The 20040-nt window shown below is 46.9% G+C and overlaps 1 protein-coding gene across 1 annotated transcript in view; it reads right to left on the bottom strand.

The window, feature by feature from the left end:
• The window catches only part of CD4 (CD4 molecule), a 33600-nt gene extending 14014 nt beyond the window's left edge, over positions 1-19586 (bottom strand). The window contains 3 exon segments of the mRNA XM_003905871.4: positions 8494-8658; positions 8778-8893; positions 19405-19586. Coding sequence (XP_003905920.2) covers positions 8494-8658; positions 8778-8826 — 214 coding nt within the window. The 5' untranslated portion in view covers positions 8827-8893; positions 19405-19586.
• Between the last annotated feature and the right edge of the window lie 454 nt (positions 19587-20040).

Here is a 20040-nt window from a genome sequence, read left to right as displayed (position 1 = left end):
GATTAATACAGCATATTACCTTTCGAGATTGGCTTTTCTTCACTCAGCATAAGTCCCTGGAGATTCCTCCAGGTTGTGGTGTGTACTGTAATTCATCCTTTTTATTGCTGAAAAGCATTTCGTGGTATGGATATAATCATTCCCCAGTTGAAGGACATCTAGATTGTTTCTACTTGTTGGCTACCGTGAATAAAGCTACTATAAACATTTGTGTACAGCTTTTTGTGTGAGCGTAAGTCTTCACTGCTCTGGGATAAATGCCTAGGAGTGCAATTGCTGGGTTGTTGCATGTTTTGTTTTATAAGAAACTATCAAACTGTTTTCCAGAGTGGCTATGCCATTTTAGGCTCCCACCAATATTGGAAGAATGACCCCGTTTCTCCACATCCTCATCAGCATTTGGTGGTGTTCCAATTTTTAATTTTAGCCATTTTGATAGGTTTAGTGATAGCCTATTGTGGTTTTAATGTACATATCCCTAATGATTAATGATGTTGAACAGCTTTTCATGTGCTTATTTGCCAACTGTATGTCCTTTTGGGCCTGTTTTCTAATTGAATCGTTTTTTTGGTTTTGAGTTTTGAGAGTTGTTTATCATATTCTGGATACCAGTCCTTTGTTGAGTATGTGGATTATGGATATATTTTCTTATATTCTGTAAACTGTCTTTTCTTCTTCTTCTTCTTCTTCTTAGAGATTGGGTCTCACTCTGTTGCCCGGGCAACCAGGCAACATCTTGGCTCACTGCAACCTCTGCCTCCCTGGCTCAGTGATCTTCCCACCTCAGCCTCCTGTGTCGCTGGGAATACAGGTGCACTCCACCAAACCCAGCTATAAATATATTATATATATATAATATAATATACAAAATATATAAATATATTGAATATTAAATATAAATACAGAAATATATTTATGTATTTATATTAATATTTATATTTAATAAATTTAATAAAAATAAAAATATAAATTATATAAATATATATTTGATATATAAACATATATTTAATTTAAAATATTAAATATAAATATATAAAAATATATAATATATAAAATATATAATATATAAATAAATAATATATATATACACTTTTATTTATTTATTTTTTTGTAGAGACAGGGTTTCATCATGTTGCCCAGGCTGGTGCCAAACTTCTGAGCTAAAGTGATGAACCCACCTCAGCTGCCCAAAGTGCTGGGATTACAGCAGTGAGCCACCTTGCCCAGCCCCTTTTTGCAGAGCAAAATTATTTTGCTTTTGTTTTTGAGACAGGGTCTCCCTTTGTCACTTAGGCTGGAGTGCCAGCTGGAATGCAGTGACACAATCATAGCTCACTGCAGTCTTGAACACCTGGGCTCAAGCGATCCTCCCACCTCAGCCTCCCAAAGTGCTAGGATTATAGGTGTAAGCCATTACACCTGGCCAACTTGTTTATATCTATAAAAAATCTTGCTGGTATTTTTATAGGAATTGGATGAAACCTGTATATAAATTTCGGGAAAATTGATATTTTTCTTATGTTGAGTCTTCCAGTCCATCAATCCATGAGTATAGTATGTCTCTCCATATATTTAGGTCTTTTTTGACTTCTTTAATCAGCATTGTGTAGTTTTTAGCATATAAATTCAATATCTTTGTTTTTGTTTTTGTTTTTGTTTTTTTGAGACAGACTCTTACTCTGTTGCCCAGGCTGGAGTGCAGTGACTCTATCTTGGCTCACTGCAACCTCTGCCTCCAGGGTTCAAGCAATTCTCCTGCCTCAGCCTCCAAAGTAGTTGGGATTACAGGCATGCGCCACAACACCCGCCTAATTTTTGCATTTTTAGTACAGACAGGGTTTCACTATGTTGGCCAGACAGGTCTCGAACTCCTGACTTCAAGTGATCCACCAGCCTCAGCTTCCCAAAGTGCTTTGATTGCAGGCATGAGCCACTGCACCCGGCCCTATGCATGTTTTTTAGATTTACACCTAAGTATTTTTTTCTCTTTCTTTCTTTCTTTCTTTTTTTTTTTTTTTTTTTGAGATAGGGTCTTGCTCTGTTACCTAGGCTGGAAAGCAGTGGTGTGATCATGGCTCACTGCAGCCTTGACCTCCCAGGCTCAAGCAATCCTCCCACCTCAGCCTCCCCAGTAGCTGGGACTACAGGCATACACCATTATGCTTAGCTAATTTTTTTTTTTTTTTTTTGAGACGGAGTCTCACTCTGTCACCCAGGCTGAAGTGCAGTGGCGCAATCTCAGCTCACTGCCAGCTCTACCTCCCAGGTTCATGCCATTCTCCTGCCTCAGTTTCCTGAGGAGCTGGGTCTACAGGTGCCTGCCACCGCGCCTAGCTAATTTTTTGTGTTTTTAATAGAGAAGAGGTTTCACTGTGTTAGCCAAGATGGTCTCGATCTCCTGACCACGTGATCCACCCACCTTGGCCTCCCAAAGTGCTGGGATTACAGGTGTGAGCCACCATGCCCGGCTATGCTCAGCTAATTTTTTACTTTTTGTAGAGACAGGGTCTTACTATGTTGCCTGGGCTGGTCTTGAACTCCTGGGCTCAAGCAATCCTCCCACCTTGGCCTCCCAAAGTGCAGGACGTACAGGTGTGAGCCACCATGCCTTGCCTTTTTGAGCAATTATAAATGGTATTGTAGCTTTAATTTCTATGTACACGTATTCCTTTCTAATATATAGAAATACAATGGATTTTTGTATGTTTATCTTATATTCTGCAACTTTGATGAATTCATTTATTAATTCTAAGAGGTTTTTTTGTAGATTCTTTGAGATTTTCTATATAATCATGTCACCCACAAATGGGAACAGTTTTATTTCTTCCTTTCTGACAAGTTTTCCTTTTATTTCATTTTCTTGCCTTATTGCACCAGCAAGGGATTGCAGTACTATGTTGAATAAGAGTAGTAAGAGCAGACATCTTTGTCTTATCTCTGCTCTTAGGGAGAAAGAATTCAGTTTCTCACCATTAAATATAATGTCAGTTGTAGTAGGGTGGGTCTTTTGGGGTTTTTTTGGGGTGCTTTTTATTTAATTAACTGATTTCGAGACAGAGTCTTGCTCTGTCGCCTAGGCTGGAGTGCAGTGGCGCAATCTCATCTCACTGCAACCTCTGCCTCCTGGGTTCAAGCGATTCTCCTGCCTCAGCCTCCCAAGTAGCTGGGACTATAGGTGCATACCACCACAGCCGGCTTTTTGTATTTTTAGTAGAGGCAGGGTTTCACCGTGTTAGCCAGGATGGTCTCCATCTTGTGACCTCATGATCTGCCTGCCTCGGCCTCCCAAAGTGCTGGAATTACAGGCATGAGCCACATCACCTGGTCTTTATTTATTTATTTATTTTTGTTTTATTTATTTATTTTTTGAGACGGAGTCTCACTCTGTCACTCAGAGCGAGCAATGGCGCGGTCTCAACTCACCACAACCTCCACCTCCTGGGTTCAAGCAATTCTCCTACCTCAGCCTCCTGAATAGCTGGGATTACAGGCACCCACCACCATGCCTGGTTAATTTTTGTATTTTTGGTAGAGACGAGGTTTCACCATGTTGGCCAGGCTGGTCTCAAACTCCTGACTTCATGATCTGCCCACCTTGCCTCCCAGAGTGCTGGGATTACAGGCGTGAACCACCGTGTCTGGCCTATTTTTTAAATTTATTATTGGTTTGTTTGTTTTTCCTTTTTTTTTTTTGAGACAAAGTCTTGCTGTGTCGCCCAGGCTAGAGTGCAGTGGCACAATCTTGGCTCACTGCAATCTCCACCTCCTGGATTCAAGTGATTCTTGTGCCTCAGTCTCCTGAGTAGCTAGGATTACAGGCTCACACCATCACATCCAGCTAATTTTTGTATTTTTTGCAGAGATAGTGTTTCACCATGTTGTCCAAGCTGGTCTCGAACTCCTGATTTCAAGTGATCTGCCTGCCTCAGCCTCCCAAAATGCTGGGATTACAGGTGTCAGCTACCTCACCCAACCTGTTTGTTTTTCTTGAGACAGGGCCTCGCTCTGTCACCCAGGCTGGTGTGCAGTGGTACAATAGCTCATTGCGGCCTCCACCTCCCGGGTTCAAGTGATTCTCCCACCTCAGCCTCCCGAGTAGCTGGGATTACAGGCATGCACCACCACATCTGGCTAATTTTTTTTTTTTTTTTTTCGTATTTTTAGTAGAGACAGGTTTTCACCGTGTTGGCCAGGCTGGTCTCGAACTCCTGACCTCAAGTGACCTGCCAGCCTCACCCTCCCACAGTGCTGGGATTAAAGGCATGAGCCACCGCGGCCTGCCCTATATCATTATTTTTGAAGTGAGTTTCTTATAAACTGCATATTGTTGAATTGTGCTTTTAAATTCATTCTATCGATTTTTGTATTTTAATAGATGTATTAGACCATTTACATTGACTGTAATTATTGATATGTTAGGGCTTGAATCTGTCATTTTATTTTGTTTTCTGCTTATTTTGTTTTCTTGTTTCTTTTTCCTGCCTTCCTGGGGCTTATTTGGATATCTTTTTGTAACAAACTTCTTAAGAACAGTTTTAGATTTACAGCAAAATTGTGAAAATGGTGTGGAGAACCATGGAGATAACACTGCCATCCCAGTGAGCCTTTTGGAATGAGAACATCTATCCTATGCCTGTCTACCATTGTGTTTTAGATACACATAACTTGCCTGGTTTCACAGGTTCACAGCTGGAAAGAAATTTTGCCTCAGGATGAACCGTATCTCAAGTCTCACCCATACCTGATTTAGATGACATTTTAAAATTCCATTTATTTATTGATTTTGTTTTTTAGAGACAAGTTTCACAATGTTGACCAAGCTGGTCTCGAACTTCTAGGCTCAAACGATCCTCCACTTCAGCTTCCTGAGTAGATGGAACTACAGGTGCATGCCACCAAGCCCTGACTTAGATGCTATGTAGATGAAACTTTGGACATTAGACTTTGGAGTTGATGCTGGAATGAGTTAAGACTTTGGAGGCTATTGAGATGGAATGAATGCATTTTTCATGTAATAAGGACACAAATTTGAGGGGGCAGTGCAGAATACTATGGACCAAATTGAGTCCCCTACAAATCCACATGTTGAAGCCCTCACCCTCAGTGTGATGATATTTTGATATGTGGCCCTTGGGAGGTAATTCAGTTTAGATGAGGTTATGAGAATGGGGCCATCATGATGGGATTAGTGTCCTTATAGGAAAAGACATCAAAAAGCTTTCTTTCTCACTGGTCGTGGTGGCTCATGCCTGTAATCCCAGCACTTTGGGAGGCTGAGGTGGATGGATCATCTGAGGTCAGGAGGTCAAGGCTGGCCGGACCAACAGAGTGAAACCCCGTCTCTACTAAAAACACAAAAATTGGCCGGGTGTGGTAGCAGGCACTATAATCCCAGCTACTTGGGAAGCTGAAGCAGGAGAATCGCTTGAACCTGGTAGGTGAAGGTTGCAGTGAGCTGAGATCATGCCATTGCACTCCAGCCTGGGCAATACGAGTGAGGCTCTGTCTGAGAAAAAAAAAAACACATAAAAACACGCACACACACAAGGAGGCCGAGTGCGGTGGCTCATGCCTGTAATCCCAGCACTTTGGGAGACTGAGGCAGGAGGATCACTTGAGGTCAGGAGTTCTAGAGTACCCTGGCCAACATGGTGAAACCTCGTTTCTACTAAAAATACAAAAAAATTAGCCGAGTGCGGTGGCATGTGCCTGTAAACCCAGCTACTCAGGAGGCTGAGGCAGGAGAATCGCTTGAACCCAGGAAGCAGAGATTGCAGTGAGCCAAGATCGGGCCACTGCACTCCAGCCTGGGCAACAGAGCGAAACTCCATCTCAAAAAAAGAGAAAGTTTTCCTCTGTTTCTCTCTGCTATGTGAGGACACAGCAAGAAGGCAACTGCCTGCAAACTAGGAAGAGATCCCTCATAATCTGACCATGCTAGCATCCTGAAATCAGAATTGTGATAAATAAATTTCTGTTGTTTAAACCACCCAGTCTATGGTATTTTGCTATGGCATTCCTAAGAGACTAAACTAAAAAAATACAAAAATTAGCTGGGCGTGGTGGCGCATGCCTGTAGTTCCAGCTACTTGGGAGGTTGAGGCAAGAGAATTGCTTGAACTTGGGAGGCAGAGGTTGCAGTGAGCTGAGATCGTGCCATTGCACTCCAGCCTGGGCGACAGAGCAAGACTCCGTCTCAAAAAAAAAAAAAAGTTAGTCTAATAATTGATAGTCTCATTATGGTATAGCTTAAGGAAGGAGTAGGATAACAGGTATATACAGTATGATATCATTTACATAATTATATATATAATATTATCCACACTGACCAAGACTGGAAGAAAATAGGCCACATGCAGTGGCTTATACCTATTTTCCCAGCACTTTGGGAGGCCAAAATGGGATCACTTGAGCCTAGGAATTCAAGACCAGCCTGAGCAACATGGTGAAATCTCATCTCTACAAAAAATTAAAAATTAGATGAACATGGTGGCGTGCACCTGTAGTCCCAGCTCCCGGAAGACTGACGTGGGAGGATAACTTGAGCCTGCAATGTGTTGTGGTCATGCCACTGCACTCCAGCCTGGGCAACAGAGTAATACCCTGTCTCAAAAAGGAAAAAAAAAAAAAAAGAAACATTGGATGAAAATAAATCAAAATGTTAGCAGAGGATATCTCTGAGTGGTAGAAGTATGCATGCATTTGATTTTCCTCCATGTTCTTTCCTTCATTGACCAAATATTTTGTGATGAGCATATAATACTTTAAATCAGGAGAAAAGGCCGAGTGCAGTAGCTCATGCCTATAATTCCAGCACTTTGGAAGGCTAAGGCAGGCAAATCACTTGAGGTGAGGAGTTCGAGACCAACCTGGCCAATATGATGAAACCCTGTCACTACTAAAAATACACAAATTAGGCATGGTGGCACAAGCCTGTAGTCCCAGCTACTCAGGAAGCTGAGGCAGGAGAATGGCTTTAACCCGGGAGACAGAGCTTGCAGTGAGCCAAGATCATGCCCACTGCACTCCAGCCTGGGCAACAGATCGAGAGTTTGCCTCAAAAAAAAAGTGGAAAAAAAAAATTCTGGGCCAGGCACAGTGACTCATGCCTGTAATCCCAGCACTTTGGCAGGCCAAGGCGGGTGGATCATGAGGTCAGGAGATCAAGACCAGCCTGACTAACACAGTGAAACCCTGTTTCTACTAAAAGAACAAAAAATTAGCCAGGCATGGTGGCACATGCCTGTAGTCCCAGCTACTCAGGAGGCTGAGGCAGGAGAATTGCTTGAACCCGGGAGACAGAGGTTGCAGTGAGCCAAGATCACGCTACTGCACTCCAGCCTGGGCGACAGAATGAGACTCCGTCTCAAATAAATAAATAAATAAATAAAATAATAATAATAATTCTACAACTTTTTTTTTTTTTTTTTTTAAATGGAGTCTTGCTCTGTCACCCAGGCTGGAGTGCAATGGTGCAATCTCAGCTCACTTCAGCCTTTGCCTCCCAGGTTCAAGTGATTCTCCTGCCTCAGCCTCCTGAGTAGCTGGGAATACAGGCCTGCACCACCACGCCTGGCTAATTTTTGTATTTTTAGTAGAGACCAGGTTTCACCATGTTGGCCAGGCTGGTCTTGAACTCCTAACCTGCGGTGATCTGCCCACCTCAACCTCTCAAAGTGCTGGGATTACAGGTGTGAGCCACTACAGCTAGCCTTTTTTTTTTAATTAAAAATTTTTTTTTGGCTCAGCATGTAATTCCAGCACTCTGAGAGGCCAAGGTTAGTGGATCACTTGAGCTCATGAGTTCGAGACCAGCCTGGCCAACATGGTGAAACCCTGTTTCTACAAAAAATACAAAAATTAGCCAGGCATGGTGGTGCATGCCTGTAGTCCCAACTACTCGGGAGGCTGAGGTGGGAGGATGACTTGTGCCTGGGAGGTGGAGATTGCAGCGAGCCGAGATCACACCACTGCAATGGAGCCTGGGTGATAGAACCAGACCTTGTCTCAAAATATATATATATATACACACACACACACACATATATATATATATATTTTTTTTTTTTTGTAGAGACAGAGTCTCACTATGTTTCTCAGGGTGGTCTTGAACTCCTGGACTCAAGCAATCCTCCGGCCTCGGCCTCCCACAGTGCTAGGATTACAGATATGAGTCACTGTGCAAAATATTATCTACATGGGTCTGTAGCAACAATACTCAAGAAATCATGGGTTTTAAGTGGTAGTGATTGTTGTAAAACTCACTAAAATAAGTTCATGAATATTAAAATATTCAAATTAACATACCACCAAAAGCCTTTCCCTGGGCCACCAGCAGTTGGTGTAGGGAAACTCTGGACAAGAATGCCACTGAGTTGCTGTCAACCCCAGCCCTCTGGGATCCCAGAGTTTAACTAAGAGCAGATCTCAGACACCAAAGGCTTTCAATCCATACTGTGTTTTCCTCCCTGGATGGGGTCCAGGGAGCCCTACCTTTAGTTAAGAAGGAGCCCTGATTTCCCAGAATCTTTATCTGGTTGGAGTTTTTCCAGTGGAATTGTGTGCTCTTCTTCTGCGAAGCATTACAGGTCAGTTCCACTGTATCCCCTTTCTTGCCCAGCACCACTTTCTTTCCCTGGGTAACTGCTGGAAGTAGCGCTGGGTGGAAAAGAAAGGAGTCAGGTCTCAATGCTGCCGCTGTCCCCCTCTACCCCATCCTCCACCTTTGCCTTTCCTCCCACGCCATCTGCATTGAGACCCCAGGTCTGAGAACTTACCCAGTTGCAGCACCAGAAGCAAGTGCCTAAAAGGGATTCCCCGGTTCATTGTGGCCTTGCTGAGGGAGGCAGGGGCTTGAGCCAGTAGGGACCTGAGCCCGCAGAAATGGCAGGGCCTGAGGGAAATACCAATCATTAGTCAGCAAACATTTATTTGACCTGGAGTATACAGGGGCCACATGCAACCTCTCCCTCAGGACCCTTGCAGCCAGCCCAGTGAACTTGAGGCAGGAGAACAGCAGAGGGAATTGGAGGTTGGATTAAGGAAGGAATGAGTAGGAGCACAAGCAAGGGAAAGAAGGAAGTGAGCAAAAACAGAAGTAAGATAAATAAGTGAATAAGGAGCCCCATGGCTGGCTAGATCCAAACCAAACCAGTAAGGAGCAGCTCCTAAGAGATGGGCATGTACTGGGCTGGGTGCAGTGGCTCATGCTTGTAATCCCAGCACTTTGGGAGTCCGAGGTGGGTGGATCACTTGAGGTCAGGAGTTCAAGATCAGCCTGGCCAACATGGTGAAACCCCGACTCTACTAAAAATACGAAAATGAGCCGGGCGTGGTGGCATACACCTGTAGTCGGTACTCAGGAGGCTGAGGCAGGAGAATCACTTGAACCAGGGAGGTGGAGGTTGCAGTGAGCCGAGATTGTGCCACTGCACTCTAGCCTGGAGGACAGAACGAGACTCCTCAAAAAAAAAAAAAAAAAAAAAGCACATGTACTCCAGAGAAAAGAAGATATCCTTAAAATGACCCCATATAGTAATTGGCTACTTAAGGTTCATGCATACAGAGTGCATATCATGCATGTACTTAAAATTATGGGAAGGAGGTGACGCGCAAGCACACAGAGGCCAAGAAACTAAGCAACTCACCTGTCAATCAAAAGGCACACGCCAGCTAAAGATTAGGCAGCTTGAGGAAGAAGAGAAAAAGACACATAGAAAAGGCATGAAATATAACAAACCAATGCTGACACCATTCGCAGGTCATCCTCGATCCATAGTGGATTGTACCGTGCTTAATAAACTTTTTGCTGTTTTGCTATTTGTGTGTGTCATGTCCAATTCTTTGTTTGTGGCACCAACAATTTGGGACTTCACAACATCAGTTGGTAACAAACTAAACTTACACACCCCTAACTGGATGCTCGGAGATACACACCACGAAATGCTATGCCCAGGCCAGGAGGGGGTTCTTTGCTGGGATGAGTGAAGAGGGGATCAGAAAAGGATGCACGGAGAAGGTGACAAATTGGTGGGGAGACCATGGAGCCAGGCCAGGACGTGGAAATGCTTCAAGGCCGTGCTGAGATGCTGGGACTGGATCCTGGGCAGTAGAGAGCCAGCAGAGGATTTTCTATAGAGAAGAAGGTGATTAGATTTGCCACGTGGACCCCTGAAGCTGCTGAGTGAAAGAACTGGAGGAGGTGAGGCACCAAAGGCAGGACTGCAACCATCCTGGTGAACAAAGGGCCTGAGCCAAGTGGCTGTGGGAATGTGTGGGACAGTTCTAAGGTGACATTCCCAAGGATTGGGGCCTGATATAGTGTGAGAGGTGTGGGGAAAAGAAAGAGAGATCAGATTGTTACTGTGTCTGTGTAGAAAAAGGAAGACATTGACCGGCTGCGGTGGCTCACGCCTGTAATCCCAGCATTTTGGGAGGCCGAGGCAGGCGGATCACCTGAGGTTAGGAGTTCATGACAGCCTGACCAACATGGAGAAATCCCGGCTCTACTAAAAATACAAAATTAGCCAGGCGCGATGGCACACGCCTGTAATCCCAGCTACTAGGGAGGCTGAGGCGGGAGAATTGCTTGAACCCGGGAGGCAGAGGTTACCGTGAGCTGAGATTGTGTCATTGCAGTCCTGTCTGGGCAACAAGAGCAAAACTCCGTCTCGGGGAAAAAAAAAAAAAAAAAAAAAAAGAAGACATAAGAAACTCCGTTTTGATCTGTGCTAAGAAAAATTGTTCTGCTTTGAGATGCTATTAATCTGTAACTTTTGTCCCAAACCTGTGCTCACAAAAACATGTGCTATATTGAATCAAGGTTTAATGGATCTAGGGCTGTGCAAGATGTGCTTTAAAAAAGTTCTTGCAGGCCGGGCGCGGTGTCTCACGCCTGTAAACCCAGCACTTTGGGAGGCCGAGGCGGGCAGATCACGAGGTCAGGAAATCGAGACCATCCTGGCTAACACGGTGAAACCCCATCTCTACTAAAAATACAAAAAAAATTAGCCGGGCATGGTGGCGGGCGCCTGTAGTCCCAGCTACTCGGGAGGCTGAGGCAGGAGAATGGCGTGAACTCGGGAGGTGGAGCTTGCAGCGAGCTGAGATCACGCCACTGCATTCCAGCCTGGGCGACAGAGCGAGACTCCATCTCAAAAAAAAAAAAAAGTTCTTGCAGGCAGTATGCTTGGTGAAAGTCATCGCCATTCTCCATTCTCTATTAACCAGAGACACAATGCACTGTGGAAAGCTGCAGGAACCCCTGCACGAGAAAGCTTGGGTATTGTCCAGGATTTCCCCCCTGAGACAGCCTGAGATATGGCCCCACGGGAAGGGAAAGACCTTACAGCCCCGCAGCCCCACAGCCGTAAAGGGTCTGCGCTGAGGAGGATTAGTGAAAGAGGAAGGCCTCTATGTGGTTGAGAAAAGAGGAAGGTATCTGTGTCCTGCGCGTCCCTGGGAATGGAATGACTCGGTGTAAAACCGATCATACATTCCATTTTGAGAGAGGAGAAAACTGCCTTATGGCTGGAGGCGATACATCATGGCGGCAACACTGCTCTGTTACTCTTTACTGCACTGAGATGTTTGTGTAAAGTTAAACATAAATCTAGCCTATATGCACATCCAGGCACAGCACCTTTCCTTAAACTTATTTATGACACAGAGTCTTTGCCCACATGTTTTTCTGCTGACCCTCTCCTCACCTTCACCCTAGAGCCCCACCACATTCCCCTTGCCGACATAGTAAAGATAGTGATCAATAAATACTGAGGGAACTCAGAGACCAGCACCAGTGCAGGTCCTCACTTGCTGAGCGCTGGTCCCCTGGGCCCCATTTTCTTCCTCTATACTTTGTCTCTGTGTCTTATTTCTTTTCTCAGTCTCTCAGTCTCCACCTTGCAAGAAATACCCACAGGTGTGGAGGGCAGGCCCCTTTCAGAGAGGTCAGGGGAGAAAGAGCAGAGGACCATTTCTCTGTCCAATATCAGACCAACCCTACAAGGCCTCTGAGTGGGCCAAGCAGAAGGCGTTGGTCCAGGGTTTGGATGAAGAAGAGATTCCTGTGTGTTTGGCAGACAAGTGAGACTGGGGGTGGAGGGGGCAGGGCACAGAGGCTCTGAATGGACCCTGGGGAATGGACGGCTGTAGGTTAGAGGAGCGATTCCCAAAGTCCTGGATCAGCAGCAGCGGCAACATGACCTGGGAACTTATTAGAAATGCAAATCCTCGGCCCTACCCTAGACTTGCTGAATCAGAAACTAGGGGTGGGTCTGGTCATCTGGGTTTTCATAAATCTCCAGGTGACTGATCACGCTCAAGTTTGAAAACCGTAAGTTAGATGGAAAGGAAAGGGGAGAGGCATCCCCATTCTGAGGTGTGCGAAGGTGGCAGGGATGTGCGAGGAGGCTTTGGGGGAAAGAGAGGGCTCAGGGAGGAGATGGTGGAAGAAGGTATGGGAAAAGCATTTGGGGCTTGACTGTAAATCTTTTTATTTTTAGTTTAGATCCACTCTGTCACCCAGGCCAGAGCGCAGTGGTGCAATCATAGGTCATTGCAGCCTGGAACTCCTGGGCTCAAGTGATCCTTTCATGACAACACCCAGCTAATTTTTGCAGGTCATGATTGCAAATATTGACAGGCAGGTCAAAGAGCTGGAGGTTTGTCCTGGAGGTGATGGGACCCACTGCTGATTTTTGAGCAGAGATGTGACATGGTCTATGTAGAGCTTTCGGAAGCTTGATGTAGTAACTGGGGACCAGATGACATGGGATTGGAGCAGTGATTATAGAAAGGGCTCCGAGATAGCACCTCAAAGGAGGGTTGGAGCAGGGCTCAAGTGTCTTTGAATCCAGGCCCAGGATATAAAGCGAGCTCAGAGAGGTGACTGCCTGGGGAAGGGGTCAGCCTGCATCTGGCCCCTGCTGGTGAGACAGGATCCTGCCTCCAGACTTACTCTGTCTTCCAAGCTTGGTCCTTCTTTCCCCCAGTGGCACCTTTGTCACTGAAGTTTGGTGACAATCTGCCTACTCTGAAGTCCCACAGCACCCCGTTGACGTGCTCCTGGGTGCGTTCCACCTTCTACCTTGTGTGTAGTGATTTGGTTTCTCAACTCTCCTCCACCAGCTTGAGCCCCTTGAGGACAGAGATGACAGTCTAGCCAGCTGTGTGGCCACCACAAGCCTGGCAGCAGCTGAGACAGACAGAGGGCTTGGGATGGCTTTCGGTAACTTAAGCCAAATTGAATTGTATGGAGGAGGAAAAGTCACTGATTTCTTCTTTCTGTACTCACCATATTAATTCTGTTTCTTAAATGGGTCACTGAAGTGTGTGCACACACCCAGCTCTGGCATAGATGAAGCCAAGTCATCCCAATCCATGCTGTTCATCCCCCCGGGGCCCTACCAGCCACTCTCCACCCTGTCTGTGGCTCTCCACCAAGGGCCTGACAGCCACACATGGCTCATAGGCTCTCTTGCCCTCCAGCACCAACTGGGGCTGGCCAGTGGGAAGTGCCTGTCAGAGATGAGATGGTAGGGTGGGGGAAAGAGGCTGGGATATTTTCCCTACTCTATCCCTGTCCTGGACATATTTTCTGTCAATAGCTGTGTGTTCATCCCCACCTGCAGCCCTGCCCCTCCACAACTTCTGTGGGGTGGCCCCTTATCCAGAGCACAAGCACTCTCTGGGTTCCAGAAATACCATTTTCACTTCCTCAGGACTCTTCTTGCTGTTAACTGTGTCTGTGCTTCAAGAAGTTGGTTGATTCCCTTAACCTCTATGAATAACCCCCTTTTTACGGTCTCTTGAACCATGGGAGGTGGACTGTGTTTCCTGCTGGGCACTAAGACACAATCCATGGAGAGGAATGGAGCACTCAGAAGGTATGGGGAATCGGTCCTCCTCCTGGGGTTTAGGAGAAGAAAAGAAAGTGACTCCATCTTTGTCAGCTGCCTCCTGTGACTCAATCTGTCTGGGAGAGGAGGTAGCCAGGGCTTAATATGTGGTAGGTGCTTGAGATAGACAGGTAGGTAGGTAGATAGATAGATAGATAGATAGATAGATCAAATAGATTAGATATATTAGATAGATTAGATGATAGATTGATAGATTAGATACATAGATTAGATAAACACACAGACAGATTAGATAGATGATTAATAAGATAGATAAAACAGATTAGGAAGGATGGATAGATGATAGATAGATAGATATATAGATAGATAGATAGACAGACAGATAGATAGATAGATAAACGATAAAGACAGACGTAGAGGGCCGGACACGGTGGCTCACAGCTGTAATCCCAGCACTTTGGGAGGCTTAGGCGGGTAGATCACCTGAGGTCAGGAGTTCGATACAAGCCTGACCAACATGGTGAAAACTTTCTCTACTAAAAATACAAAATTAGTCGGGCATGGTGGCATGGGCCTATAATCCCAGCTACTCCAAAGGTTGAGGCAGGAGAATCACTTAGAATCCAGGAGGCAGAGGTTCAGCAGTGAGCTGAGATTGCGCCACTGCACTCCAGCCTGGGTGACAGAGCAAGACTCTGTCTCAAAAACAAACAAACAAACAAACAAAAAAGCCATATAGACAGATAGATTAGATAAATAGATGATAGATAAGATAAATAGATGGACTAGATTAGACAGTCAGACAGATAAGATAGATACATAAGGCTGGATGCAGTGGCTCACACCTGTAATCCCAGCACTTTGGGAGGCCAAGGTGGGTGGATCACCTGAGGTCGGGAGACCAGCCTGGCCAACATGGTGAAACTCCATCTCTACTAAAAGTACAAAAATTAGCTGGACATGGTGATGCACGTCTGTAATCTCAGCTACTTGGGAGGCTGAGGCAAGAGAATCACTTGAACCCGGGAGGCGGAGGTTGCAGTGAGCCGAAATCCTACCACTGCACTCCAGCCTAGGCAACAGAGTGAGACTCCGTCTCAAAAAAAAAAAAAGATAGATATATAAGATAGATCAATAGCTAGGATACATATATAAAGCTATCTGTCTATCATAGATGGATATAGATAGATAGATTAGATAGATAGATAGATAGATAGATAGATAGATAGATAGATAGATAGATTAGATAGATAGATAGATAGAAGCCGGGTGCCGGGCGCGGTGGCTCATGCCTATAATCCCAGCACCTTGGGAGGCCGAGGCAGGCAGATCACTTGAGGCCAGGAGTTCGAGACCAGCCTGTCCAACATCGTGAAATCCCCGTATCTACTAAAAATACAAAAAAAATAGCTGGGGATGGTGGCGGGCACCTGTAATCTCAGCTACTCAGGAGAATCACTTGAACCCAGGAGGTGGAGGTTGCAGTGAGCCAAGATCACGCCACTGCACTCCAACCTGGGTGACAGAGTAAGACTCTGTCTCAAAAAAAAAAAAAAGAGATAGATAAATAGATAACAATTTTGTTTAAACCAGGGAAGTAGGAAGAAAAGAGGTCAAGAAGGAGGTTCTGAGAAACGAGGAAGGGAGACTAGCCACCAGCCATGGTGAAGTGTCTACAGGTTAGCATGCAGCACAGGAGGCATCTAGGGGAAGGCTGCAGTGAGAAGAGTAGAATAGGAATAGCCTCATACCAAAGAGTGGTTCCCACTGTCCCCCATCCCAGACTGACTGTGTCCTTGGTGAGCAGGGAGTGAAAGAGGGGAAGTCTCCATATAGGATATCCCTTCTCTGGGGTCCAAATCCAGCTTACCCTGATAAGATGCCTGGGGAAGACTAGAGGCATTCTTGACCCTTCCCCACATGGTGGCTGTTTTGACTCCCCCTGCTCCATGGTCCTGAGGCCTGTGCAGACAGCCACCTCCCTGCCTCCAGCTCCCTGTTCTGCCTCATCTCACCCCAAGGCTCTGCTAAGTGGAGGAGGCTGTGGGTTTCCAGCATGCTTGCTTTGGTGCTTTGGGCTTCCGCTGCCACCGCAGAGATCTGGCCTTTGATTCCCATACTCAGCGTCCCCAGAGGTGCCTTACCCTAGTACGGTAGCATCCTGTAGACCAGCACTCCGAGAGAGGTTGGGAGGGCTCTCTGGTCCCTCAAGCCCTAGCACGTCTCTCTCTCTCTCTCTCTCTCTGCTTGCTTCTCAGCTCACATCTGTGCATTTCTGTATCTATGCTTCCCAGCCCCCAGCTTATGCCCCCAGCCTGCAGCTCCCTGTGTCTGTGTCTGTCTTCCTCTGTGCCTCATATGCCAGGAGGTCGTGCTGGCTCTCCCGGGCTCCTCTGGAATGCCCCTTGCCTCTCCTCCTTTATAATCTTCCCCTCTCCAGCTGCCACTAAGCTCTAGCTGCTTCCGGTCTGTACACAGGCCTCCTGGCCTTTGGCAGCAATATAGACCCTGGACAAGCTTTGATCTGTGGGGAGGCTGCCGAGCACGCCTGCAGCCCAGGGTGGATGTGAGGGAGCCGGCTGCAGGGTGGGAGGGACACCGTGGACAAAGGGAAATGGACAGATTTCCCCAGAATGCACAGAGGCCTCAAGGGAGGAGGGGAGGGAAAGATGTGGGAGGGAGAGACCTGGAGCAGCTTGTTAAAGCAACAGCTACGCACACACAATCCACAATCACACACAAAGCGCAGGGTAGTACAAAAAAAGAGGAAAAGAAGAAATTCTGAGAAGCAAGACAGATGCACAGAGCATAGATCCAAAGTGAGGCAAAGAGAGACTGAGAAAGAGATGAGACCAAAATGGCAACACACACCACGCACTCTCTCAGAGCCTTGAGGTTCCTGCTGCCCTCACCCCTGGCCCCCAGGGATGGGACGAGGAGCGAGGCTTGGGAGGGTAAGAGGGCCCAGCTCCACCACAGCGAGAGTCTGTGGTCCCACAGGCACTTTTATCTTCTCTCCATAACCCCCAAGCAGCCCACTCAAGCCCAGCCGCGGGATGTGCCCCACCGCGTTCACCCTCTCTACTGCTGACTGGCTTCCTATAAACTTCCTAGAGACTGTGACCCCTCTAAGGAACTCTTGTGGTTGGTGGCTGCAACCTCTGCCATCCTCTTCTTCGCCTCAGACACCCACATCGGGGGAACCGTGCCCACCCTCCTCCCCTCATCCCCCCAAAGATACAGAACAGAGCTCAAACTCAGCGCTTTGCAAACCCAGACTCCTGCCCGTCTGCCTCTGATTCCCCACCTTCATCAAAGTTATTTTGAGACAGGGCCTCACTCTCGCCCAGGCTGGAGTGCAGTAGCACAGTCAGGCCTCACTGTGGCCTCCATCTCCCAGGCCCAAGCAATGCTCCCACCTTAGCCTCCCAAGTAGCTGGAACCACAGGCACACACTACCATGCCCAGCTAACTTTTGTGGGTTTTGTAGAGATGGGGGTTTCACCATGTTGCCCAGGCTCGTCTCAAACTCCCAGACTCAAGCCATCCTCCTGCCTCGGCCTCTCAAAGGGCTGGGATTACAGGTGTGGGCCACCATGCCCGGCCCATCACAGTTATTTCATTCAACAAACATTTATTGAGTGTCTACAGTGTGCAAGACTGGCCCACTGTGGTGGCTTACATCTGTAATGCCAGCACTTTGGGAGGCCAAGGCGGGCAGATCATTTGAGGCCAGGAGTTTGAGACCAGCTTGTCCAACATAGTGAAACCTGGTCTCTACTAAAAATACAAAAAGTAGCCAGGTGTGGTGTTGGGCGCCTGTAATCCCAGCTACTCGACAGGCTGAGGCAGGAGAATCGCTTGAACCCAGGAGGTGGAGGCTGTAGTGAGTGGAGATCGCATCACTGCACTCCAGCCTGCGCAAGACAGCGAGACTCCGTCTCAAAAATAATAATAGAAAGTAAAACGTGCAAAACAGTTGGTCTAAGCAATTCCCCTCAGCACCACCCCGCCATTACGGCCAGGGTCAGGGCCTAGGGCTGCCCTCAAGGTTCTGCCTAGCACCAATGGTGGGAGGAGTTTTTATCTAGATATAGACCTCTCCTATATAAGTGCTCCCACATTGAAAGAGGGAAATCATCTCCCGAGTGTCTCTAACGCTGTCCTCAGGGGCTCCTTCGTCTGACTTTGAGGGCGGCGGCCATTTTGTATCAGCCTACAGCATCTGATACAACATAAGGAATTATTTGTCAAAATGTGAAGTAGCAGTGACCTCCCCCATCAGGCCCTACTCTTAGCCTTGCCCAGATAAAAATGTCCCCCACAAGAGCAGGACATTCAGGAAGCACTATCCCACTCAGAGTGAAATCTTTGAATTATCAAGAACGGGGCCTTTCCATGTTGAGAGATCAGAACCTACCCCAGGAAACCTCTCTCCCAGAAGAAGCCTATGCGGGAAAAGCAGAGGACACCAGGGATAGCATGACTTCAAGCCCATCAGGTCTCAGGGGCTGGAAAGGCCTGAGGGCGGAGAGGCTGAAATGGTACAGGGCTTCCCGTCAGGAGGGATAGTGAGTCCTCACTCTCCCTCACACCCGGCCAGGCCCAGGAGGAGCTGCACCTCCTTCTGCAACTCTCCCGGCCTCATGAAACCCATACCACCAATTCTCTTCGAATCCATTTCTCAAATGACGTATTTAGCTAAGGATATGTATCTGCAACTTTTAGGGCATTTCATACGCAAAAGCTCAGTCTCAGCACTTTCTGAGAATGTTAACTTTCCTGTTTCACGAATCATTTCCTATTTCATAAATCATTTAAAAAGCAGAAGTGCATTTAGACATTGTTCAAAAATCTTAAAAGAGCAAAAAAGTAGACAAAAATTAAAAAATACACACATAAACACAAAAGGTAGTTAAAAGAGACTATTACATAGATCATGTGACTTATGAAATGCTGCAAGTATGATATTTGGTGTCAATTTTTGGAGGTTGTGTATTAGGAAAATTGATTTTGCAAGAATTTTCTCTAGACTAGATTCCACTTCTTTTGCTCTTTTTCTTGCTTTTATCATTTTTCCTCATCATTTCTTTTTTATAGGTCTCCTCTCACCTTATATTTATTTTTCTAATTTTTTCCCTCCCCTCCTTCACTCTTTTTCTCCCCTCTTCCCCTCTTCCAGTCTTCTCTCCTCCACTGCCCACAACTAGTTGCCTTCCATGCCTTTCCCAGCCTGGGATAGTCTCCAGTCCTCACTCCCTCTCTGATCTTGCCCTTTAGGTCAATACTCCTCTGAGGAGCACCCACCGCTCTGAACACTGAGCTGTGCACGCTGGGGCTGCAGAGGAGTCTGGCACAGTCCCTGACCTCTGGAAGCTCACAGTTCCAGTGGGAGATCGCTGCCCATGACCGGTTCCAAGAGAAATGCAAGAGAAAGTGGCCAGAGCTGTGGGCAGACAACTGGGCAGAGCATATTCCTGTGCATCTGCCCCACGTTCTCCTCCCTCTCAGCTCCGGGGAAAGAAGCCGAGTCTGACCGTCTTACCTCTGGGCTTGCGTCTTTCTTGCCCGCTGCTTCTCAAACAAGTGTATCTGTGTGAGGACTTGGAGCTTTGCAACCAGGAGCCCAGTGGGGAAGGTGCTTTGTTCCTTCTGCAGAGTCGTGCTTAAATGAAGAAAGACAGGAAGCCCGATGGCGAGGCTCCTCCACACCCTAGGCCTGGGCCGGCCCCCAGCGTCACCATCTGGGGCTGGGGTCCCCACCCCCCTGGCTCTCAGGGAACATGTCAAAGTGAAAATGCCAAAGTCAAGGGAAAAAGTTAACCAGAATCAGGCAGGAGCCAAAGTGTCACTGCCACTGTTAAGCGGCAAGAAAAAGATGGCAAGAAAGATTCCATCAGTGATACTGCCATGTCTGACCAGACTGTGGGGAAAGAATAAGTGGGAGGCAGTTGGCAGCATATGGTGACAGCAGTGGCAAGCCCACAAATAGCTCCTTGCTCCGGGGCCCTGAGGGCCTGTGTCCAGTGGGTGCCTCCAGGGGTATCTGTGGAGGCTTTATAGATGGCCCAGTGTGGAAGAGAGGGTGTGGGCTGAGCAAAGAATATCTGAGACACCAGGAGTGACTGTTAACCAGGCTCTGTTCCTCTAGGCATCTCTGGCCGGGCCTCAGGTGCTTTCC

The sequence above is a fragment of the Papio anubis genome, chromosome 9 (assembly GCF_008728515.1).
Source record: "Papio anubis isolate 15944 chromosome 9, Panubis1.0, whole genome shotgun sequence".
Taxonomy (NCBI): domain Eukaryota; kingdom Metazoa; phylum Chordata; class Mammalia; order Primates; family Cercopithecidae; genus Papio; species Papio anubis.
Note: the sequence above shows the minus strand (reverse complement) of the source record. Positions and strands in the feature narration are given on the sequence as shown.